The sequence below is a fragment of the Pteronotus mesoamericanus genome, unplaced genomic scaffold, assembly GCF_021234165.1.
Source record: "Pteronotus mesoamericanus isolate MK-2021 breed Mesoamerican mustached bat unplaced genomic scaffold, CSHL_Meso_final scaffold_507, whole genome shotgun sequence".
In the NCBI taxonomy this organism is placed as follows: Eukaryota; Metazoa; Chordata; class Mammalia; order Chiroptera; family Mormoopidae; genus Pteronotus; species Pteronotus mesoamericanus.
In genome coordinates this window covers 8,623,373-8,649,387 of record NW_026555319.1, presented here as the reverse complement: position 1 = coordinate 8,649,387, position 26,015 = coordinate 8,623,373, and the positions used below count along the sequence as shown (strand labels likewise).

At 53.5% G+C, this 26,015-nt stretch overlaps 1 protein-coding gene across 1 annotated transcript in view; it reads left to right on the top strand.

Annotated features, from left to right (window-relative positions):
- The first annotated feature begins 9,082 nt into the window (after window positions 1-9,082).
- Window positions 9,083-26,015, top strand: part of TESC (tescalcin) — a 41,250-nt gene continuing 24,317 nt past the window's right edge. Inside the window, exon 1 of the mRNA XM_054594414.1 lies at window positions 9,083-9,264. Within this exon, the coding sequence (XP_054450389.1) occupies window positions 9,207-9,264 (58 nt within the window). The 5' untranslated portion in view covers window positions 9,083-9,206. The remainder of the gene's footprint in view (window positions 9,265-26,015) is intronic.

Below are 26,015 nucleotides of genomic sequence, written 5' to 3'. Positions count from 1 at the left end.
CGGCCCACCTATTACCCCCATTGGCCCCCCTGGCCGGCCCACCTATACCCTCATTGTCCCCCCCGGCCAGCCCACCTATTACCCCCATTGGCCCCCCGGCCGGCCCACCTATTACCCCCATTGGCCCCTGGCCGGCCCACCTATTACCCCCATTGGCCCCCCTGGCCGGCCCACCTATTACCCCCATTGGCCCCCCCGGCCGGCCCACCTATTACCCCCATTGGCCCCCGGCCTGCCCACCTATTACCCCCATTGGCCCCCCGGCCTGCCCACCTATTACCCCCATTGGCCCCCCGGCCTGCCCACCTATTACCCTCATTGTCCCCCCGGCCGCCCACCTATTACCCCCATTGTCCCCCCGGCCGGCCCACCTATTACTCCCATTGGCCCCTGGCCGGCCCACCTATTACCCCCATTGGCCCCCCCGGCCGGCCCACCTATACCCTCATTGTCCCCCCCAGCCGGCCCACCTATTACTCCCATTGGCCCCTGGCCGGCCCACCTATACCCTCATTGTCCCCCCCGGCCGGCCCACCTATACCCTCATTGTCCCCCCGGCCGGCCCACCTATTACTCCCATTGGCCCCTGGCCGGCCCACCTATACCCTCATTGGCCCCCCGGCCGGCCCACCTAGTACCGCATTGGCCCCCTGGCCGGCCCACCTATACCCTCATTGTCCCCCCCGGCCGGCCGCCCACCTATACTCCCATTGGCCCCTGGCCGGCCCACCTATACCCTCATTGTCCCCCCGGCCGGCCCACCTATACCCTCATTGTCCCCCCGGCCGGCCCACCTATTACCCCCATTGGCCCCCCCGGCCGGCCCACCTATTACTCCCATTGGCCCCCTGGCCGGCTCCACCTATTACCCCCATTGGCCCCCCGGCCGGCCCACCTATTACCCCCATTGTCCCCCCCGGCCGGCCCACCTATTACCCCCATTGGCCCCCCGGCCGGCCCACCTATTACCCCCATTGGCCCCCCGGCCGGCCCACCTATTACCCCCATTGGCCCCCCGGCCGGCCCACCTATTACTCCCATTGGCCCCTGGCCGGCCCACCTATTACCCCCATTGGCCCCTGGCCTGGCCGGCCCACCTATTACCCCCATTGGCCCCCCGGCCTGCCCACCTAGTACCGCATTGGCCCCCCGGCCAGCCCACCTATTACCCCCATTGGCCCCCTGGCCAGCCCACCTAGTACCGCATTGGCCCCCCGGCCAGCCCACCTAGTACCCCCATTGGCCCCCCTGGCCGGCCCACCTAGTACCCCCATTGCCCCCAGGCCTGCCCCCCTATTCCCTCCCCTGCCCCCCAGGCTAGCCATCCTATTACCTCCATTGCCCCCCGGCCTGCAACTTATTACCTTCCCTGCCCCTGGGCCTGTGACATTGACTAATACTGTGCTCCCTGGTCGCCCACCTCCTAAATCCACTGTCCCGTTGGCCTGTCCCCGTTTTTCCTCCACTCTCCCCCACGCCTGCCCGTGTCCAAGCTGTACAGCCACCAGTCCTGCGCCATATTACCTGCAATTACCCCCGAGCCTACCTAGCCATTAACCCCAGTGCCCCCCGTTCTCTAGTCCTGCCTGCCTAGGACCTCCCCTGGGCCCTGCTGTGCCTGCCTCCTCCATCCACTGCCCCCAGGTGCCAACACCCATGCCACTGTCTGCCCGAGCTAGACCAAATAGTAGGTGTCTGCTCCCTCCTCTTCTTGGTAAGCCCCTAATTATCCACTGCACCACCTCTGAACCCCGACATATATTTATCATCCCGCCTCCCAGGCCCTCACCCTCAGTCCCGCGTGTGCCTGCAGCCATCCCAGGATCGGAGAGAGGAGGGGAAGGGAAGACATGCTGTGCTTCCCTGGCTCTGGCCGGTGGCACCGCCCTGCTGACAACTGCCCAGTTGTCCCTAGGATGGCTGGCGCATCATCCAGCCCCAGCACTGTCACCTGGTGGGGCCTGCCTGAGGCCTGGTAGCCAAGGAGACAGTCAGCAGTAGCAGAGAATGTGCCAGAACCTGGGTTTCCACATGGTCTGTGCCTGTTTATTGCCACAGAGGTGGCCCTTTTGGAAAGGGTCTCCCTCCCGGCAGCCAACTGTGGACTCCGTTCCCTCAGGTCCTGGGGACAGCGAGGCCATGAGAGGTCACTGACTCAGTGCAAAGGACCTCTGACACCCCCTGCATAGTCCTAGATGCCAGCCTGCCACACCTTTCACCAAAGGATTGTGAGGGGTTGGTGAAAGGGTGTCATGTGAGCACTCCCAGACCCCGTCCTCTGCCCCAGATGTAGGGGGGCGGGGTTCTTCATGTGTGGTCCTCAGATGACCTGCAACAGAAACCACTGGGATCCCCATTACAAATGCATATTCCTGCCTCCTCCCCGCCCCCTGCCCTTTACATAAAACTGAGAATCACCCATGTGGCAGCCAAGAGCTATGACCCTGGGGTCTCTTCCCTGAGCCCTCAGTTCCTTGTTCTTCTAATGGGGTGTGAAGAGCTCACCCCCGCCCACCCAGTGTGGTCCTGGGACTCAAGGAGGGAACTTAATACAGACAGTGCTTAGCTCCCGGTCAAGGACCAGCCCCAGGTCGATCCCAGCAGCAGACCAGAATTGTGGGAAACTAATTCAGCAGATGGAAGAAGTGGATTTTCCATTTTCTTCCCTTTTTTTTTTTTTGCCAGCCCTGTAACCTTCAGGGGAGGCAGACACCAGGGAGAGGTAGCGCTGGTTTGTGGGTCAGGGCTCTGTCGCCTATGAACTGTGTGAACTCAAGCTTGTGATGTGAGCCCCTCTGAGCTTCGGTTTCCACATCTACAAAACGCGGAGGCAAAATTGTCCTGTCACCCACCATGTGGCCGTGATGGCTCAGTGAGATACTTTAAGGAGAGACATGGGGTTACACAGATACCCCTGCCCTCCGCCAGTAGTTCCCTGTGCTCACCGACCCAAACCTTGCTTTGGAGGCAAAATGTATAGAAGGGAGAACGGCAACTAGGCCACAGTGTCTTCCTGTCTCAAACTGTGGCCTTCCTGGGGACACCAACAGACCCTTGTACACTAAGGTTTGTAGCAGCACTACTCACAGTATCCAAAAGGCAGAAACAACCCAAGTGCCTGTAGACAGATGAATGGATAAACACGATGTCATCTATTTAGACAAAGGAATATTATTCAGCCTTAAAAAGTAATGCAATTCTGATTCACGCGACCACATGGCTGTGCCTTGAAAATATCAGGTTAAAGGAAAGAAGCCAGTCACAAAAGGTCACATATGTATGATTCTACTTATATGAAATGTCCAGAATAGGCAAATAGAGACAGAAAGCAGATTAGTGGTATTTGGGACCAGAGAGAATGGGGTTTGAGGGGTAATAGGTAAAGGGTATAGGGTCCCTTTAGTGACAATGAAAATGTTCTAAAATTGACTGTCGGGATGTTGCACAGCTCTGTGAAGATACTGAAAACCACTGAGTTGTACACTCAAAATGGGGGAGCTGCATGGTATGTGAATTATATCTCAGTGCACACTACCCCTGAAAAGACCATCTGCACCTCAAGTTGTCATTGCAGATGCACGGGCCTCCTGAGTCAAAACCTGGAGAGGGCCCGGGAATCTGAATTTACTTAGAACTCCACATGACTTGTGTGCACACAGAACTGCAAGGACCACCCCCCTCGGAAGGCAGTCTGGTCAGTGCCTTTTCCTTGGCGCTGGGGTTTTACAAGTGCAAACCCAGCCTTCACTAGCCTCCTACGGCTGCCCCGTATCACGTGGCCACACACTCCGTGGCTTAAAACAACACAAATATATTAACTCAGTCTTGGGGGTCAGAAGCCTGCAGCGGGTCTCACTGGGCTCATGTCGAGGTGTCGGCTGGGATGCATCCCTTCTGGAGGCTCTTGGGGAGAATCGATTCCCTTGCATTTTCTAGCTTCTAGAAGCCACCGTATTCCTTGGCTTGTGGACCCTTCCTCCAATTCAAAGCCCACAATGGCCTGCAAACACTTTGCCACATCCGTCATATCACTCTCAACTCTGTCCCTCCTGCCTTCCTCTTTCACAAATAAGGACACTGGGGGTGACATTGGACCCACTGAGTAATCCAGGGTGACCCCTCCATCTCAAGGTCAGCTGCGTTCCAACCTTAACTCTCTCTCCCTGGTGATATAACATAGTCCCGGGTTCTGGTGAGTAGGACGGGGACGTCCTCGGGGCCATTCCTCTGCCTTCCATATAGTCCTGCTGCTCTGTGTATGTGTAGGATGCCTCTCCCCACATCACAGATACTGAGCAAATAAAAGTAGCCCCTCCTGGAACCCCCTCCACATACTGATAAGCACTGTTTCCTCCCATGGCCCACGCCGCGCTGCAACGCCTGCCTGGTCGGCCGCTCAATGGAGAGCAACGGTGAAGCCGAAACAGAGTCTGGGCTCCTGCCACCTCCCGCTGCTGCTCTGGTGAGTTTGTTTCTTGGACAACAATGCCAAGTGTGAAGCCCATCCAAGGGCAAGCTTATTCTGCCCCCTGCCAGTTCCAGTAATAGGTCCCTATTTATAATTATATAAATAATAGAAAAACATACTCCAGCTGCCCTCCCGAAGGAGCCCGTCTCCTATTTTTAGGCAGTCAGCCCTATCTCCCAATGGTCTGTGTCCCTGCCTCTGTGGCCTGGGTTGAGACAAAGATGTTGGTGGCTGTGATGGGATGGGGGACAATTATTCTAAAACTCCCTCAAAGAAATCACTGTCCCAAGACTGAAAGTGATTTCCTCAGAAGGGCAGAGGGTAGAGGGTGAGTTCTGTTTATTCGTTTTACCAGGTTCTGTGGGGGAGGGAGGGCTTGAAGACAAAGGAGAGACAGGCTGGCTGTTAAATCCTGGATCTTTCCTCTTTGCCAGCCATTCTACCCTGGCTGAATCCTCTTAATAAAGACAGGATTGTGGGCCCATTATACAGATGAGGATGTCAAGGTTCAGAGCAGCCAACCAGGAATGGCAGAGCCCATCCAACTCAGATCTGAGTCTGTCTCCTGCAACACGTTGTCACTCACGGTTGGCTTAAAAGACCAGGTGCCTTGGGTGAGAAAATGTTCTTTAAAAGATAATGTTTATTCAAGATGTAAATTGTGGATGATTCTTCTCCGACTGCATTCATGCTAAAACCAAGAGACCAGGAACTACGAGAGAGTGTGAGGGCCTGAAGGAGCTTAAGAGAACTGCCTGCGTCAGGGACCAGACACGGGGCGTAGGCCACCGCCCCTTCCCCCCAGGGTTCCGCTCCCAGGACGTATTTTAGGAGAACGTCTCTCACTAATCCCTGTCTTGTGAAGTGGTTTGGGTGTGGTCCTCTCTAAATCGCAGGCTAAGCACCACAGCGCTTAGAGTCCCTGTAAATTTCTAGGAGTCAGAGGCCTACAGATTAAAAGTGTCTTGTTGCTCCCAGAACAAGCCTGGGAAACGCCCCCAAGCTCAGCGATGAGAGGCATGGGGAGCAAGCACGGTGACTGCTAAGAACTGCCATTTACCCAGCTTCGCATCCGCACTCTGATTCTGGTTTATGGCTCATTCCCAAACACCTTGGTTTTCCCACCCAGGAAACAGCATGTGTTGAGTGCTTCCCCTCCAGGCTCCCGCAGCTGCTGGTACCCATTAGAGTGCCCTTTGGTGACAGCCGGTTCATGTCTCTTTCCTTCCAGCCTCTGGGATCCCTGAGGTCAGGGACTGGACTCCTTCGCTGTAGTGTCTGAATTCCTGGCTCTAAAGTGTGAGCGAGTGAATGAGTGAGTGAATGAATGAACTTAATAAGGACATAGTCTACTGCAGTTGTCTCAGATTGCTTGTAAGAGCAACGTATTAAACATTCAGGAACGTTGCAAGCCCAAATTGTTTAATTATTGATAGCTTGAAATTGACCACTGTGGGCATATTTATACCAGAAAATAACCAACAAATGCTATAAATCAGGGCTGCTGTCCCCCTTTTTCACAGCCTGTGTCCCAGCATACCACGGGGAGCACCTACCGTGTGAGGCAAGCACCTTATATATATATATATATATATATATATATATATATATATATAAATCCACATTTAATTCTCATACTACCACTACCATTGCCCTTTTACAGATGGAGAAACTGAGGCCCAGGGAGCTGAAGACACTTGCGCAAGCGTGGTTAGTAGCCTTCCCGGATGGGGTGGCGGGAGAGACCTGGCTCAGGGGCCTGGTGTGGCCTCACAGGCACCAGCCATTCTCATCACAGCCACGGCTTTTAATCAGCTCCTCTGGGAGGGGAGACACAGTTGCCTGGTGACGAACGTGTTTCCCAGCCCTCAGAGGGTCATGCTGTGTGCAGGAGGATAAAGACCACCCGCGGGTGCCCCGCATCCAGGCCTCCAGACAACAGATCCAACCAGCCGCGCCGGACCCCGTGCGAAGCTCCAGATATCCTTTGTGACGCCAGCAGAGCCCTGGGTAAGATTGAATTAGAGCTGTGACGTCCCGAAACAGCGCCGGTGGGCTTTGTGAGCAGAGAGCCCTGCCGCGTGTGTGCATCACTGCCAGAGGCGGGGACAAAGCCCAGGCAGAGGGTGGGGCCCCCAACACTCACGGATAGGTCTGTCCACCCAGCATTTGCCTTTGGTCTGTCCCTTTGGGACCACGGTTGGGGACAATCATGGACTCCCCAAAGCTCACCTTAAGGGATAACAGAGTCTCCCGGGGCCCCTGTTTATCCCTTACGTGGCCACCGCCCCTGTGTCAGCGTCCCCACTCCTCTAGGAGTTCCTTAGGAACCAGAGTGTGGCTCCTGGGCCCAGGCAGAGCCCTGAACACAGCAGGCCCTCCATACTTGTGCAGTGAATAAACGAAGGGAGGGAGGAAGGTAGGAACTCACAAGTCGTGCCTTGGCGTGTGCGCCTTCCTGCCGCCACAGGGAGTTCCCAACTATTTTTCCACGCCCTGCTGTCAGGAGGAAACCCCTCTCGGTGACCCCGCCCCAGCTTTCTCTTGGCTAATGTGGCTTACTTGGCCACAGACTGGGGAGAGCGGATGGGGACCCTCGGAGGGCCTTTGGGAGGAAGTGACCACCCTGAGACCTGGAGAGGAAGCCCTGGCTGTAGGAGGAGGGAGGGGAGGGCAGAAGGAACAGACGCGAGTGCTCGTCTGGGGGCTGACTGCGGCAGGTGGGCCTTGAGACGCAGCTGACACTACAGACAGGTGGTAGAATACAGACCATCTCCTTTCACCCCCTGCACTGGGGGCCTGTGATCACCTGAAGAGCAGAGCGAAGCCATGCGACCCCTCACTGTCCCTGAGCAGCATCGCGGACCCTCATCCACCCCCTCACCCCCCACATACTTTACCTCTGGGAGCAACCATGCCAAGGGGAGGTGATGCAGCCTTGAGAATGTCTTTGTCTGTATCGCCAGCAGAAAGCCCCATCACTGAATTCTTGAATAATTTAATATTATAACATTCCAGGAACCGATATTTTAAGTCAGAATAAAATTGTTCCCAGCACTTGTGGGTAATTCCCAAGGGGCCCTGGGATCCCCATTTCTGACCCCAAAAGCCAATCTGGGTTTCTAGATCCCTTCTGACCACATGCAGCCTCCAGGTCAGCTGCCCAGTTCACTCAGGCCAGCGGGTGCCCGGCAGCCCGCACTGACCCCCTCACCTCCCGAGGGTGCTTTTCAGATGCACTTTCCAAGAGCGGCCCAGCCCTCTGCAGGCCAACAGTAATGGGCAGCTGGGTTTTCAGCCAAGACCAGGCTGATTCTGCTGCTCTGGCCGGTGTCAGGAGCCCCCTGGTGGCTCTGAGCTGCACCTCTGCCTCTGGAAAGAATTGTGACCCTTAGCTTGGGCCTGTGGCTTGGCTTGGGCCAGCAGCTATGGGCACCCCCTTCCCCAGCACCCTGAGAAGCTGATGTAAGTGGGCCCACCCAAGCCTCTGTGAGTACCAGAGGACCCTTGCCCCCACCTCACCGCTACGGCAGAGCCTGGCGCCCAGGACACGAATGCGCCCATCCCTGACGGCCCTGCCAGTCACCAAGCACCCTGGAGCCCTGAGCCTGAGAACTGGCAATCTGGACTTTGGTTTTCCGCTTTCCTGTGTGATCTTTCTGGGAATCAGCTTCTCACTCGCAAAGTGGACACGATTCCACAGAGACCACCTTGAACTGTGTCCCATGCCAGGCCTTTTGGAAGGGACCTCTCGTTTACTATATTATCCACACTTTCAGGAGAAGGAATCCTGGACAGACAGGCGGCAGGACTAGCCTGCCCGCACCCCCTGCCCCCCAGCCTGGCTACAGAACTTGATCCCTGTGAGCCATCTTAATGCAGAACTTCTCCGATTGACTTGGGGACCGCCAGCATCGCATCTCTGGTGGTTTGTCTGAAATGCAGCCTCCTGTACCCTGCTTGAGTCAGAATGGGGGAGTGGGGAGGAGTGCAGAACTCCCTGCTCCTAAAATTTGGGATCCCCCTTGGCCAACGCCACTCCTGTGCTGTACGGCCAGGCTGGGCCGGTGGGCATGCGGGTGTGTGTCCACTTCATTAGGTGCTGGGAGGCAGGTGGGGCTTTCATAGAATAAGCCAAGCAAAGCACCTGGTGTGCATTCAAGGTGGATTACTATTGTTATATCCTTTATTGCTGTTCACCACAGAGCTAATTAATGCTCGTTGTCCTCCTTCACTGTCCCAGGGGAGCTTCCCTCCTGCGATCTGGGAGGATGTGTGGTGGAACCGGAGTGGGGGTGGGGATAGGGTGGGGGGTGGGCATGGAAACCTCCCGGGGATCCGCCCCTTCTCTGCTCACGCCCCAACTCAGCTCACACCTGCTTCTTTCCAGAGCCTGCAGAGGTGAGGAAGGGGCCAGGCACGACCAGCAACGCCGCTGCTGCCGCGACCGAGGAACCTCGGAGGTGGGTTCCTTGGTCCCCGCTCCCGGCTATTTCGGCCCTGGGGCGGGGCGCTCCCCACGCCCCGCAGTGCTCGAAGTCGGCGCGCGCTAGGACCGCGCCGCGCCGCCCTCCGCCGCTATATGAGGCCGCGCTGCCGCCCCACGCGGAACCCGCGGCTCAGACGGCTCCGGCGTCCTGACTCGAGTTGAACCCGAGGCTGGACCGGCCGCTGCGCAGTCGACGCCAGCCCAGGGCCTGCGAGGGACGCGCGCCAGGGGGCCCCCGCCGCGGGCACCATGGGCGCTGGCCACTCCGCGTCTGAGGAGGTGCGGGAGCTCGTGGGCAAGACAGGCTGTGAGTATCTCGCGGGGGACGGGCTCGGGGACACCGGCGGGGACCGCCGGCCGGCTGGCCCGGGGAATCCCTGTCCACCGCCGCGCTCCCGGCTTCGTGCCGCCTGCTGTGTGACCTTGGGCCGGCTGGCCCTCTGCGCCTCAGTCTCCCCCACTTTCCAATGGGTTCCCGCCGGCCACTTTGCAGGCTGCGGCGAGGAGCCCCGCCGCGGTGCTGAGTAAGTGCCGCGGCCACTAACCCTGCCCGGGTGCTCTCGAAGTTAGCCAGTCACTCCGGGGCCCGGGGACATTGGGCCCAGGAGGAAGCAGGGTCCAAGGCTCCCCACCCCACCACCCCCAGCTCGGGGCAGGCGCCGAGGTGGGGAGAGCGAGCGCCTGGCTACGCCCCGCTGGTGCGCGCCCTGCACCTGAAAGTCGTTTGGATTCCCGATGCGCAGGGGTCGGAAAGTTTGGAAGTCGGCGGCAGCGGGGTGGGAGCCGGGCTCTGACGTCGTCCTCCCGTCTGTAAAATGGGTTCGGGAGGGCTCAGCTCCCCGGGCAGCTGGGAAGCTGAAGCGAGAAGGCAGCGCCCGCAGAGCGCTTTGCGGGAGCCCTGCGACCTTCCTCTAGCCCGCCGGGCTCCCGGGACCCGCAGACGCGAGGCGCACGGGGAGGCCGCGGTGACCCCGGGGACCTGACCGGTGGAAGCGCCTGCCTGCCCAAGTCCAGCCCGGCTGGAAGCTTGACCGTGGGCCCTGACCTCGGGGGGCTGTGTTCAGCCACCGGCTGGGAAGCGGAGTGTGGACTGTAGACCAGCGGGGCCAGGGTAGCCGGCAAGTTGGCTTTGGAGGTGGACAGGCTGGGTGTGAACTCTACCAGTACCGCTCCTTCCTAGCGGTGTGACCTTGGACCAGTCATTTTACCCCTCGGAGTCTTGGTATCCTTCTCTTTGGAATGGGATATCCCCTAGTACCTGGTTGAAGCTCCAGAAACGGGAACTGCGGACGTAGTTTCTACGTAGGAGCTGGCGCCCGGCACCTGCCCTGAGTTTAGCGCAGACAGGCAGCGCCTGGAGTCAGTCCCCGGAGGAAACCCGCCCTTTGTGCGTGGGCTGAAAGACGGCTCCTGCTGAACGCCCCCCCCCCCCATCTAAACACCTCTTCTGAGGATAATTGGACGGAAATTACAGAAACCCCTTAACAGCTGGAGCGCGGGTGCGCGCCTGCATACACCCACGCCCACAGATACATGCATGTGTAGATATCTTCCTGTGTACAAATACAGAACTATCAGCAACTAGAGGGGGAAAAGGTGTGCAATAATATATAATATGGAACTCTTTTTTTAAAAAGGGAGGAGACTAAGTATGCATTTGTAATTGCTTTATTTGCATCAAGGACTCTGGTGGACCCACAGGCAGTAAGAATAGTGAATATTTACGGGGGATTGTGTGGAAAGGATGAAGGGGGAGTAAGCTTTTCCCTGTAAACTTTGTTATATTTTCATTTTGAACCACATGTACATATTTTACTTCTTCAAAATGTTTCATAAAGTCCAGTTCAGCCCCCAGGTGAATGGAGGAGGTAGGATTCCCTTCTCCCAGACTTTCTTGGGTTTCCCGTATGTCTTGAGTGCCCTCTTGTTGTTCACTCACTGTGTTGTGTTTGGACGGGTGGAGGTGGGGGTTCTCTGTAGCTGGGAACCCCCCACCCGCCAGAAGGGCGGGCCCCCATTTCTCCGGCAGCCCCCACGGCAGGCAGGCAGGCAGGCAGGGAGTCTGGGGGAAATTCCGGCTGGTTGCGGGTTTGACAGGGGATGGAGCCGCAGAGCATGCTGGGAAGCTTGTCAGTTTCCTGGGTCCAGACCGGTTGCGGGAGGGAGTGACAGATGCTGTGTGTTCTTGCTCTGGAGGTTCCCTCGGTGCGGCCGATGCGCTGGTGCCACTTGCTGGCCACGATTCAGGCTTCACACCCCGGCGGAGGAGGGTAGGCGCCTGGGGTTGGGAGAGGTTCTGAGGGGAGGGTGCACGCCTTCAGTCCCCTGAACTGTAAGTAAATGGAAAGGCCTCTGAAAGGGGCTGGCACAGTCTGGGCACTTCTACCTGTTCCTGTAGGGGCCAGGGAGAGGCCGATATTCCTGAGCGGAGACACACAATACAATCAAATCAACTCTAGGTATCGCGCTCTATGAGGGAGACAATATGGGCGTGTGAGCGTCGGGGGAGGGGCAGGGACACTGTCCTTCAGGGTGCACCTGAGGTCCTCTCTGAGCAGATGGTGATGATGGTAATAGAACAGAAACCCAAGTAAGAAGGAGCCGGCCATGTGATCAGTCGAAGGCGCATTTTGGGCAGAGAGAACGGCAACTGCAAAGGTCCTGTGGCAGGAGCGAGTGGAGGGCAGTGAGTGAGAACCACATGAGGTGAGGACACAGCCTCAGTCAGGCTCAGGCGGTAGTTTTGGGCGAATGTTTAGTGTTACCGGCCATGCTTTAAACACATGTACATGGCCCGGTCACTCCGAGCCACAGCTAAAGTTAGGTCTGAGCCTTACTTCTTCCCGGCTGCGTGACCTTAAGCAAGTCACTCGCCCTCTCTGGGCATCAGTGCACCATCTGGGTTCTGGGCTCTCCCGGAGGATCAGCCGGTCCCTCCCCGAGGACTCCATCTGGAAACTGTGAGAAGGGAGGGCGTAGGGCGCTGACGGAGTCCCAGAGCATCCGGTTCTGTGCCGAGCATTGGGAACGCACACCGGTGGAGTGTTCTGAGTAATCCATCAGGGAGGGTGGCAATGTCACGTTTTACAGATAAGGAAACTGAGGCTCAGGGGTAAAGCAACTTGGCTGCTGTCCCACAGTTCATAAGTGGAGGAGTGGGGGGGGGGTCACAGGATCCCCAAGTCCACTGTCTTACCCCCACTCTGCTTTCACTGCGTTTAGTTGCCTCTCTGACTGATAGGAACTCCAAAAGGGTAGGAAAAGCCTGCCCATGTATTTTTCTTGCCTCCGGGCCTTTGCACAAGCTGTTCCCTCTGCCTGGTATGCTCCGTCCTGTTACTGTGCAGATTCAGTATTTGCATACGGGAACCACCCCCCAGCCTAAGGTCACAGGCACCTCCTCTTAGCGCTGCCTCTTCACAAAGCTCAGGCTCAGGCTCCATCATTTGGGCTCAGCGGAGCTGTCGTTCCCTCCCAGAAACCCATCCCTGGCTACTTGCTCTCCTTCCAACCTCTGTGGGTTCCTTGCCCATCCTCAGGGTCCCGCAGCCCCTGCATTCCCTCTCCGTACAGCACAAAGCACAGCCTGTTACCATTGTTGCCTTTGTCACCTGTCACCTCCCTTGAAACTTGGAGCTCTCTGAGATGGGGATGAATGTGTCTTCTCACCTTTGTGCACAGCACATGGTCCTTGCTGAGAACACAAGAGGTTCACATTAAAGGGGGGCAACCCTTAGGACTTGATAAACCTGGGAGTATTGCTCAGGAACTCCTGTTTAGGAGAAAACCTAGTCCCTGTTCTGTGCACCCCACCAGCTGGTCTCGCTGGGACCCCAACTCCCCACCCAAGCTTCCCTGATCCCCCCCTCAACATGCATCCCATTGGCTTCAGCGCTGAACTAGCTCCACCAAAAATAGTGTTGAGCGCAAGCTCGCCCACACAGGGCATCGCTGGGGCTGCACGCCCACCTCCCCTTGCCGGGCGGAGTCTCACTGATTGGTTGAAAACATAAACAAGCATTCCCAACTATCACTGCTGAGCCAGGACAGCTGATCACCTAGATTGTTAAAGCACACTAAGAACTCGAGCAAAGGTATCCTGGTTGTGGGTGTGAGCGGTGAGCTGGTCTTTCTGATCCAGCCCAGCGTGTGTCCCGAGGTGCAAAACGGCCCCTGGACAGGGAGAAAGGCTCCTGAGGAATCACTCCCCCGTTCCCCTTCACCACCTTGGGCTGGCCTGGAGGTAGCCCCACTTCCTGTCCCCCACCTTGTCCGCCCCCAGTCTGTGCCTGCTCCTGGACTTGGAAAGGAAATAATAAGAGGAGGATTCTGGGAAAGGTGAAGGGTCTGTTTTTTCCTTCAGGCTCCAAAACAGCTCCGCAGGCATGTCTCTGCAGAAGCTGCCAGAAGGAAGAAGGGAAAAAAAAAAAAAAAACAATCTCTCAGATCTCAAGTGCAGACCTCGTACTGGTAACGGCTAACGTTTACCAGTGCTAGTCATCTGCCAGGCGTGGGGCTGGGCCGTGGGATCTCCCGGGAATGCTGGCGGGCCCATTGTATAGGTGAGGAAATTGAGGTTCAAGAGATGATGTGACTTGCCACAGGCTTCTGAGCAGAGTCAGGGTTCCATTCCTGGTCTAAGCCCCAGACCTTGACGTTGGGGGAGGGAACCAGAGATGGGCGTGCACTGCTTCCACTGGATTCTCGCCACTGGGCGATACTGCTGGGTTAGAAAGTCTCCGTGTGGCCCTGGGCCATGGCTTCACCCCGTTTACCCTGTGCCACGTTCCCCTCTGCTCCGAGCACTGGATGCCCCGTGGATCTGGTGCCTCCCCCGCCCTCCAGATGCTCAGGGCCAGGGTAGGGTCGGGGGCAAGGACAGGCTGACCAGGCCCCTGTGCTCTCTTCCTGTCGTTGCCAAGGCACGTGAAGCTAAAAGGCGAACAGGACCTCCCCCGCTCCCTTTCCATGTCTTCCGGAGTGGACAGTGGCTTTCAGCTGGGGATTCTTGGGACGGCCATGACAGAGGTTGCAGGACTGAGTTGTGTGGCTCGGGGGGCGCGGCCCCTAGTACCCGTCCGCTCCTCAGAACCGTGGAAATGTATTCCATTGCATGTAAAGCAGAACCTCAATAAGAAACTAATAATAAAAGCACTTAATTTTTCTGAGAAAAATGAGAAACCATGGCGTCCTTGCAGGGAGGAGCAATGCAGTCTGTGAGGCCCCGAGAGGACCAGTCCCCGCAGGCAGAGCTCTTCGGGCAGGTGGGGGGCAGAGGGAAGGACAGGGGTCTGGCGTCCTGGGGACAGTGGTTGGCCAAGACCTCAGGAGGGAGGCCCGCAAGGCCCCAGCCCTGTGGCGCCCTCTCCACGTTGGGAAGGTGGGAGTCCCGGGCCGCCCCGCCCGCCTTCCTGAGAGGACTAATGTGCAAGCTGGTTTCGGAAGCTTTTGAAAGGACTGGGGAGCAAGTGCATTCGATGGCTGGGCACCCCAAAGCCGTTCCAGCTCTGATCCTTGCGGCTACTCTGATCTGTGCAGCTGGGCCCGCCCTTTCCCCATCAGCGGTGGCTGCGGGGCCTCACCTGCAGCTCGCCTGCAAGCTCGTCCTGGGGCTTGCCCTGTGCTGCCTTCCTGAGACGTCTGGTCCAGGCAACAGCCCTCTCTGAACCACCATTTCCGCCCCGTTGAAAATGCGACGGTTGGTCAGATTGGTCTTTGGTCCCTTCAGCCAGCTGTGAGTGAGACAGTTGCTGTTCTTTCTTGGGCATTTCATTTTTAAGAGCCCAAGGAAGGCAGGGCTCTTGTTGTTGCCAGTTTACAGATGAGGAAACTGAGGCTCAGACATGCGAAATGACCGCTCAAGGTCACTTTGTTGCTGCGTGTGGAACTCAAATTCAAAACCAGAACTTTCACGAGCTGCCTGTTTCTCAAATTCAAGGAGAAAGTGCCTCTCCCACATGACATAAACGCCACGTGTTACAGAAGAATGTGTTTTCTCAGCGTGGGAGCAATTGGCCATCCACTCCAAGACTTCCCAGCTCCACAGATTAGTGGTAATTAGGTCCCTTATGCATCTTTCTTCCTTGCCTCTCCCACCCCCATGCTGGCAGGATATTTTGTGAGTTAATGGTCCCCAGAATGCAGCACAAATTTAATCAACACTCAGAAACAGACAAGAACATCGTTCACACAATGCGTTTTACTTCTGCAAAACACTTGAGCGTCTGTTACTTGAAGCTGAGGGAATGTGGCATTTTCGGCTTAGAAGTGCCCACTGTTCTGAGAAGATAAGGCAAGGCTGGTGGCCCTGAGCAAGGTGACAGGGAGGAGCCTGGCACCTTGGTCTTACCAGCCAGGCTGTCTCCTGCTCTAACTTTATTATTAATTCATAAAGCCGGAAGGTCGAGTGGGTGACTTCCGCTGGTGGCAGCCACCTTAAGCACTAGGACAAAAGGCTCTTTCTTGTCGCAGCATTATGACCTTTGGGGACTGGCAGGTTGTCAGAAGTGGGTCTTCCGTTCTGGGCACAGCTCCCTGGGAAATGAGAAGGAGCAGTCAGGTCTCAAGGCCGAAGTGCCTCCTGGAGAGAGGGCAGGTGGCCAAGCAGGAGACAGCGGCACTGCAGGCTGTCTCAGGCATCAATGGAGAGAGAAGGTGGCTACCGTGAATGACTTCCCTGTGCGCTGAGGCCGGAAGGGTGTTTCGCCCCCTCCTGCTGGCACCTGTGCCAGAGTCCGAACCATCCAAGGACCCTGAGCGAGTGCCCAGCACCTCACAGGCCTCACCCACCTGGTAATTCTAAGGAGTTCTTTTGTCTTAGCCTCAGCTGCATGCCCGAGGCCTCAGCCAGAGTCCCACATGGGCACACATCGGCCTCCCGCCACCGTGGCCTGGGCCCCAGATGGATGTGGGTTTGATTCATGGTGCTGCTCTTCACCGACATCTAGGCAAGTAACTTTTGCCCCCAAGTCTCAGTTTCCTCATCTGTAAAGTGGGAAAGTATCACAGGGCTGTTGTTAGGATTAAATGAGAATAAGCAAAGCTCTTGACACATTGTAAGTGTTCAATAGTAGTTGGTAGGTACTAACCATTTTGATTATAAACTTTTCAGAAGCTGGCTACATTTCCTCTTATAAAGGGCATTCTATAACTTTCTTCAGTAATTTGTCCCATTTTTGACATGTCTGCCATCTTTGGCATGCCTAAAATTAATCATTACCTTGCCCTTGTGCTGATGATCAGGGACTTGAACATGCTTTAATTTGTATCACTCTTTAGCATATTTTCTGTATTTCTAAAACTTACATATTGGTCTTATTGTTTTGTGCAGACCCTATTATTTATTGCCACTGTTCTTTCATAGAGATTTAGTTTTCTTCTTATGTAATATATCTTTCCATAGATTTTTCTATGAGTCTCTGTGCATTGTCGATTTTGTCTGAAAATGTCTTTGTTTGCTTGCATGTACAAATGATCATTGGACTAGGTATAAAATTCGAGGTTGTTGCATGTTTTCTTTTAGCATTTTATGTTCTCTTGTTGAAAAGTCAACTCTTTTGTCTAACTGATATTTCTTTGTATAAATCTGTATTTCTATGTGTTTAAAATTTTTGTTGTTTTGTACTATACTGTGTCTGGTGTGGATTTATTTTATGTCTATCCTGCCTGGGAGTGTTTTATGCTGTTTCATTCTAAAGACAACTAATGCCTTCCATCACAAAAATAGTATTTCTCTTGTTTCTCTTATTCTTCTTCCTCAATAATTCTTATGAGAAATATATAAGACTGTGTCATTCTGTCCTGAATGCCCCTTTACCTTAATTTCATATTTTCTTTTTATTGTTCTGTGCTGTATTCTGGGTCATTTCCTTATCTCTGCCTTCCAGTTCACTAATTCTCTCTTTAGCTATTATACCTTGATGCCTTAACCTGACTATTAAGTGTAATTCCAATAACTTTTTTTAAAGCATCGTATATGTCCTATGTGGTTTCCAGATTCACTACTGTGGTCATAGAATACTGCTCTTTCATTCTTTTTTGTAATAGCTGAAAGCTTACTGCATCTCTCTTCTGTTTCACCTTCTTGGGATGCTGATTCTCCCATATGGTTGTTCATTTGCTTGTGTGGTTTGGTTTTATGTTATGTGCTCATCTTTGACTGGCTGTCTCTCTCTGGCTTCCACAACCTTCCAGAACTATCTTCAGCCTCAGATCTCTGCTGAGGGCCAACCAGTGGAGATGAAAATACCGAAAGTCCCTCCCCCGTGAGAGCCCCATGTGCCCTGGGTTATGGAAGTACCTCACACGTGCTTGGCATTCATTGTTCTGGGCACCTTAGGGCTTTAACTGGCCTGGAAACACTTTTTACCTTATTTCTCCATTTGCCTTTCCTGTGCCACAGATGTTAGGGTTTTTCACCCCTGCATGGCACAGGCTCAGTTTTGATTCATCATGGGGACCTAGCCCCCTCCTCTGCCCCCGCCACCTCCTCAGCAGAGTCAGCTTCCTTGTTCACTCTGTGGGCCAGTGGGGACATTTTTATGGCCCATCTCACGTGGAGATGCAGCCTTTTGTGCGTCAGCCTTTGATGGGAGTCTTACTGCTGGCTCACACAGACCCAAGGCCACCGCTGTCAGTCAGGGGGCTAGATGCCCCCACCCCAGGCCCTTGGAGCCTGCAACTGCTGTGATAGCCCCAGGCTGCCTTGGCAGTGTCAGGCACTCGCGCCTTGCTGGGTCCGAGGTCCCTCCTCGCTTCTGACGCCTGGGTGTCTCCTGTTCTTTCAAACTTAGTGGAGCATTTAATTTTTCTCTTATTTTATCCCGTGTTTCATGTGTTTGTGGTGGATTGGAGAGCCTGCTAGCAGGAACTGAAGCTCTTTATCTAAATTTCCTTGCATAAGAGGCCCTCACAGTTTTCATAAGCCCACCTCCACTTGGTCAGGCCTCAGCATAAATCTGGAGCTGAAGATAGTTCTGGAAGGATGTGAAAACCAGGTCCTTAGATGCTCTGAAAGACGCCCACTCTCTAAATCTCTACTGATTCTCGGTTGCTTCCCCCGCCCCTTTCTCATCTTTAGTCTTTTTATTAAAATGGAGACATCTTTGTCTTTGTAATGACATAAATGATGTGTATTCATTATTCCAGCCACTTCTCCGTCTTGGCATACAGAACGGCAAACAGTTACGAGAAAAGGTCTTGGAGTCAAAGACCTGGGTTGCAATCCCAGTTCTGTTATCCGTAGCTGTGTGGCTTCAGCAGGTGACAGCCTCTCAGAGACTCCGTGTCCTCATCTGTAAAGTAGGTGTGATGCCCATTCCCCCAAGAGGCAGGCTTATTCTGAAGATTAAGTAAGACGGTGTCTGCCAAGCGTGGCTTAGTGCCTGCCCCTGAGTAACTGCTAACATGTGGTGGTTGTGACTACTTTGCGAGGCAAATGGCAAAGAACAGAGCCCAGCCATCGGGAGCTGAGTGAAGATGAGCAAAGTACAGGCCGCGTGATCTGGAGAGCCGTGCACGCCCACGCGGACAGCTTTCCAAGCTGTCTCATTGCACATGGGAAGGAATATTTTCTGAGTCAAGTCACTGTACTCTGTCCCAGCTATCCCTCGAGTACCAAGAAGTGGAGGTTTCAGTCTGTGTAGAAAATAACAGAGATCCCAAACAAAACTGAGGTCCGCAAAGCCTGAGATTAAAATACTGGGTTGGCCAAAAAGTTGGTTTCATTTTTGCCATACAATGGCTGTAGTAGTGCTTAGTTGTCTCTAACTTCCTTAGAAATAGCATTGTTAGATTGTATTGTGACAGCTATCATATCAGCGTGCATTTAAAAAAATACATCAAAATTTGTGAGTTTTTGTGCAGCCATTTTAATATTGAAGATGGAGGAAAAGAGGCAACGTTTTTGGTGTATTGTTCTTTATTATTTCAAGAAAGGTAAAAACACAACTGAAACACACAAAAAAAGATTTGTGCAGTGTATGGAGAAGGTGCTGTGACTGATCGAACATGTCAGAGGTGGTATGCAAAGTTTCTTGATACTATTGACATTTGGCCAAATAATTCTTTGCTGTGGGGCTGTCTTCTGCATTGGAAGATATTTAGCAGCACCCCGGCCTCTGGCCACTAGAAGCCAGTAGCCAGAGGGAGCCGACGTACTCAAAATACCAATAAAGTTATTGGTGAAAGTTAAAAATATGTCTTTTATTTCATGGAAGAAAATGGAAAGGACCTATTGGCCAACCCAATAAGCACTGCCACCATGCTGGCGTGGGCCTGCGGCAGCTCATACCAGGAATTCCTTGGTGTTTGACTTACAAAGTGGGTTGAAGTTTGCGTGAAAATGGTTTGAAGGTGCTGGGGCTAAGCCCGCAATCAATCTAGTTGCTGCTTCTGCTTTAAAGACCAGAATTTGGTTTGATGACTCCCTTCTCAAGGCCAAGAGCACCCGAGTGCATGTTCGGTTTATTTCAGAATTCCAGCAGCAAGGCGTGGTCTGTAATGTGCACACATTGGACGTGCGGCCTCCAAGGGGGAGGCCGAGGAAGGAGAGATGTCAGCACTGTGAGGCGTCTTGTGTGCCAGGCGAGTGAGGGCGGGTCCCTTCCCCTTGCAGAGGCCCAGAATTAGTCACTGCTTTGGCTGCAGCCCCAGGTAGCACACAGCAAGTTGCCTCTTCCCTCCCGAGCCTAGGGCCAGCCGAGGGGCCTTGCAGGTACCAGGGGACTGTTGCTTCGGGGCAGAACCTCCGCTCCGGGGGTGCTCCAGCGTCTCACACTCCCCTTGCCGGGCCCAGTGCCGAGCTTGCGTGTGAATTTCTTTTCAAACTGGGGCAAATTCCCATAACAGAAAATGTACCATCTTGGCCATTTTAAAGCATATAAGTCAGTGGCATTAAGTGCCTTTGCCATGTTGTGCAAACAACATCAATATTACCAGAACGTCTCCATACCCCCAAGAAAGAAGCTTCATGCCCATTCGCAGTCTCTCCTCCCGCAAAGTACAGGGCCTGGCAACCGCTGATGATGTTCTGGCTCAGTGGGTTGCTTGTCCTGGCCATTTCACATATATGGAAGCATGTCGTCATTCTTTCGCCAGGCGTCATGCTTTCTAGGCCCATCCATGTGGCGTGTGCCGTTGCTGCATATTTTGTGTGCGTGGTGGAATTGTTCCACTGTATGGATGGCCCTTCGCCAGTTGACAGGCATTTGGGCTTTGAGCGGTTGGGCCTGGTGTGATGTGCTTTCTGTTGTTTTTCATCGGCGGCAGCTTTGTGAGGGCAGTCCCATTATCTTTGCTTCACGGAGGAGGAGGTGGCAGCCCCAGGCAGGCAAGTGAGTGGGACATGAAGCCGGGGCTCCCGGGACCCCTGAAGAAAGCAGGAGCATCCTCCCAGCTGCCCTTGCTCCTTCCAACTGTGTCTTGAGTGCTTCCGCACCCCCGGCCCCCCCCACGCCCACCCCTGTACCTGGGCTGCCACGCCTGCCCGCGTCTCCGTGGGTTCCCAGCCCCATCATTGGTGCCCACCCTCCATTCTGTCACCAGGCATGTGGGGTCTTGTTCCCGGCCTTAGCGTCCTCCACAAGCTCAGGATGAAGTCTGAATGCCGTAGCCTGACCTGTGGGACCGCCCCCCGCCCAACCCCCTGCTCCCCTGTTTCTTGGCTTCCTTCTCCCCTACCCCGATGAAGAATTGGGGCTCCCTGAGCTCTCTTCACTCTGCCTCTGCCAGCGCGGGCCCTGGCCTGGCCCCTTGGCCCCCCAGCCGGTCCCCGCAACCAGCCCGCCCCAGCCCAGCCGCGAGCAGGCATCACTTCGCCCCCGTCCCACAGACTGGAAGCCCCACTCCCTCGTGGGTGCTCCTTGGCAAGCTAACTCTGCATTTTGCATGGGTCCCAGCCGGGTGATGTGCATCTTCATGTCTGCACCCCAGCACCTAGCAGGTGCGTGGCGAACCAGAAGCGCTCAGTAAATGTCTCTAAATGAATGGGGAGGGTTAAGTGGACACAGGTGGGCTTGTTGGAGTCCACCAGGTCCCCCAAATCCCCGAGAGCCGGCGTGGATTCTGGAAGGAGCAAGTGACAATTGAGGTGGCCCTCATCATCAGCCCTGGGACTAGGGCTCAAGCAGCCGTGACCGCCTTGTCCTGGGTGTGGGCAAATGCCAGGGCTTTGCTCCCTCCAGGTTCGGGCGCGGAGGCCGGTCCTCACCGAGGACACCAGGCCTGTTTCTCCGGCCCAAGTCTCCTCCCACCTCCTCCTTGAGGGTGGCCTCTGACCCCCTGGTCTATGCCGCGCTCCTCAGCCACCACCCTCCCCGGCCCTCGTGACCCCTTGCTTAGCCCAGAAAGCTGTCGGCTGGCCCCCGCGGCCTTACAGCTGAGACCAGACACAACCCCATGTCCATTCGCGGTTGCTCCTCGCTCCTCCCTACCCCAGCCCCTGACAGCCACTAATGTACTTTTATTTTTAATACCACAAATATTTTATTTTTTAAAATTCTCACCTGGGGATATATTTATTGATTTTGGAGAAGGAAGAAGCGGGGGAGAGAGAGAAACGTCGATCTGTTGCCTGCCATACGTGCCCTGACTGGCCACTGAACACATAACCTAGGTGTGCGCCCTGACTGGGAATTGAACCCGCAGCCTCTTGGTGTGTGGGGCGACGCTCCAGCGAACTGAGCCACCTGACCAGGGCCCTAATATACTTTCTGCATCTGTAGATTTGCCTGGTTTGGTGGCTTTGTGCCTGGCTTCTTTTTCCCTTGGCACAATTTGTTTCAGGCCCACCCATGTGGTGGCGTGTGGCAGCACTTTATTCCTTTTTAGGAACCAATACTACTCCACTGTATGGCGGGAGTATTTTGTGTATCCATTCCTGGACATCTGGCCTGGTTCTCCCTTTCTGCTGCTGTGGGTAGAGCTGCTAGGAACATTTGCTTAGAGGGTATGCATTCATGCTGTCATTTCTCTCGGGTACATACTTAGGAGTGGAATTATTGGATTATATGGTAAATCTAGGTTCAATTTATCGAGAAGCCACCAAACTGTTTCCGCCAGCGGCTGCACCGCGCTCCATCCCCCCCGTAACGCCTGGGGGCTCCAGTTCCTCCACATCCCCACCCGCACTTGTTTTCCAGCTTAGTTTTCGTTACGCTCGTCAAGGTTAAACATTTTTTATTTTAAATATGATTACACAAGTAATCCTTGTTCATGGTAGGCAAGTTAAAGGACAGAGAAGCAAAAATAAGGGGTGAAGGAGAGAACTGTCCTATAATTGTGTCATCTGGAAACAATTTACTATTTTGTTGTAAATCAATACAAGCTTGTATAGCAATATGAACTTTTATATAAGCGAGATCTTGCAGCCTGTCAATTGTCCACATAGTGATAGACCATGGACATTGTTCTGTGTTCCCTCAGTATTTAGAAAAAAATATTTTTTTAAGGGCGCGTAGTGTTCTGTCTTCAGGACGCACTAGGATTTACTCAGCCAGTGCCCCGAGGCTCATCAGTTCTTTCCTTTTTTATTATCCTAAACAGGGGACAGGGGTCACTCTTACCTCTTCTTCTTTGTGCTCTCGTCTCAGCTCCCAGGATTTGTTACTAGGAATTACGTTTCTGTTCGAAACACTGAGATGAGCGTGCCCCATGATGAGTGTAATGAGTGATGGAATCGTTCTAAATTTTTTAGGGGCTACATATGCAATATAATTCTCAACTTTCCAGTAGCCGTATTAAAAAAGTGAAATTGATTAATCATATACTTAACCCATTATATCTAAAATATTATTTCAACATAGAATCAATATAAAAATTATTGAGACAGTTCACGTTGGTTTTATCAAGTCTGTGGAAGCCGGCGTGTGTTTTGTACTCCGGCACATCTCGGCATGGACTCGCCACCTTTTAGGGACTCAGTGGCCACATGTGGCTGGTGGCTTCCTGTTGGGCAGTGCAGGTACATGACTTTTGTCTGCGCTTGGGATACAGACTGATAAGTCTCCCCCTCAACCCCCTTCCAGATACACACACACACACCAAAGATCAGGCCGATTAAACCTCCGCCAGCCCCCAGAAGGGCGTGCATTTCCCTCGGGTTGAAATCTAAAACCGAGATCAGGAGGTGGAGAGGCACTGAAGCAGCAGTGTCTCTGTCCCTCGTCCCCATGGCAACTGTGACCTCATGGGGGCCTGGAAAAAGGGCGGAGTGGGGAGTGGGGAAACTGGACAAGTTTCCTTCCCAGGAACCCTCGAAGGGACAACGGACAGGGCCTTTCGCAATCCTGGGTGTGTGGCTGGGGTTCCAGCGTGTCATGTTCCAATGGGCCGGACCCTGTGGGGGTCTGGTGGCAGCCCAGGGAGCCAGATGAGAGCTAAACTCAGGGCTCTGAGGTAGAAGTTCGTCACCTACGAGTGTGTGTGTGCACATGAGCTTGGGGTGCTGTTAGCTGGAAACTATGCGTTAGAGACACGTGGTCTGTGGTGATTTCTCGTTTTGTACGGCTTCCCCCACCTGTATAGCCCCGGGCGGGTGTCAGTGTCCCCATCTCTAGAGCGGGGATCACACCGTACCCACCTGCTAGGACTGACCAGAGGGTTATGCAAGCCAGGGCTTCCCAAGGGCGGAGCCAAGCACAGTGCCCGGGGCCCACTAAATGCTTCACTAACGTTGACTATTGAGGTGGCCATGACTATGCATGTAATTTATGTTTCTAATGGCTTTATTGGCATATAACTCACATACCACACTTCACCCACTGAAAGTATACTCAGTGGTTTTCAGTATAATCACAGGGTTGTGCAAGCATCACCACAATCTAATTTGGAGCACCTCACCCCCCGCCCCTCAAAAAGAGACTCGGTGCCTGTGAGCAGTGACTCCCCCCGCTCCTTGCGCCGCCCGCCCTGGTCTGCTTTCCGTCTCGGATTTGCCTCGCTGAGCATTTTTCATGAGTGGAATCATGCAGTGCATGGCCTTTGCGACTGGCCTCTTTCATTCAGCGTGACGTGTTTGAGGTAATTCATCTTTAAGAGAGGTTGTGTAGGAGCGTGTGTTTGCCTGTAATTTCTGATCATAATTCCTCAGGTTAAACCTGGGTTCTCTTTAACCAGCCAGTCTAATCTGACCACCCAAAGGGAGGGAGTGTAGGGTGTCGGTAACAAAATAATAATAATAAAATAAAACCACACATATTCTGCCAGACAGATTGAGTCCAAAACCCGGGTCTACCTCTTTCAAGTTTAGTGGCCTTAAGCAAGTTATGCATCCACCCTGAGACTCAGTTTGCTCTTCTGTAAAATGGGGACAGTCTGTCCATCACAGGGTCATGGAAGGGATTAAGTAAGGACACGTGTGCCTGGGACGTGGTCTGTGGCTAGTGGATGATTCTTCAGTAACAGTATTTTTTAAGATCTCTTGGCTGTTCCACATGGGGCCATATCGTGTGTTTAAAATATTCATTGCATGACTAATAAGTATAGATTGTATATAAGAAGGAATTAGAAAAACAGATGAATGAAAGCAAAACCAAGGCTTCAATCCCAGTATTAAGAGATAATTGCCATTACTATTTTGGGAAAACAAGTCTAGATTTTCTTTCAATACTTTTGCGCATATATATATATTTTTTCCCCCAACATGCTGCTTTTACACATTACATATGGAACACATTTCCATATCAAATATACAACCGTATGTATTCCTAAAATAAATAGAAGGTTTTTCGATTACAGTTGCCATTCAATATTAGTTTCAGGGATACCACATAGTGGTTAGACATTTATATGGAACATAACTTATAGAGTGTCACCTTGTCTTATGCGACACGTAGTTGTTACAATAGTAATTAATGGCTGTGCCCCCACGTTAGGGCAGTTACCTGCGAGCGCTTCTTCAAATGGGTCCTTGGTCTCTTTCTCTCTTCTTCTCTGTGTGGTGCCTCTGTGACATGAGTGTTGCTTTGCTTCATGTCCCCAAGAAGTCCCTTAAACTATCCTCATTTTTTAAAATCCTTTTTTCTTTTTGTGCTCTTTCAGTTGGCTGTTTGTCCCTACCTTGTCATCCAAATCGCTGATTCAATCCTCTGCTTCATCTCCTCTGTTGTCGGTTCTCTGTAATGTATTCTTCCTTATAGTTATTCTTTATTTCTGACTGGTTATTGTTTTATGGTTTCTGTCTCTTCATTGAAGTTCTCACTGCATTCATCTATCCTTCCTCTATGTTTGTTACCTGTCCTATAACCAGTGTTTTGAACTCTGTATCTGGTAGATTGCTTGTCTCCATTTCGTTTAGTCTTTGTTTGTTTTGTCCTGTTTTTACACTTGAGACTTTTTCCCCCCTCACTTGGCTGATTCCCTGTTGGTTTCCATGTGTCAGGTAGGTCTGCTCTGTCTCCCTGTCTTGGTAGAGTGGCCTAATACAATAGGTGCCCCATGAGGCCCAGGGGTGCCCTCTCCCTGTTCACACGAGCTCCAGGCTTGTCCCTTGTGGGTTTTTGTGTGCCCTCCTGTTGTAGTTGAGTCCTGGTTGCTGTTGGCACATCAGTGGGAGGGACTGACTCTCAGGCTGGCTGGCTGTGGGGACAGAGGACTGCAGAGAACAAGCTGTTGTACAGGGACTAACCCTACAAAGCCGGAGTCACTCTGGTGGGGCTCTGGTGCCAGCCGGGTCCACCCTCTGTGTGTCATTTGTGGAGGAGTTTGGGTGGCCTCCAAGGTGTGGTCTAAAACCAGTTGGGTTGGTTCTGGAGTCAGCATAGCGGGTGCCCTTGGCCGTGGGTAGCTATCTGAATGAGGCATGGTGGGGGCTTCTGGGTACTGGGAATACTCTCATTCTTGATCCAGGGGCAGATTACACAAATTGTTCTCAGAAAAATTGTGGATCAGTACACTTGTGAGCGATGCAGTTTTGTCTGTATGCGTGTTCCATCACAACAAAACACTTAACTTGAAAAGGTCAGTAATTCTGCTCAGCAGGAATTTACCCTGAAAGAAATAATACAACAGGTATAAGAAGATGAATACAGGAACGTGTTCACTTCTGCATTCATCATAACA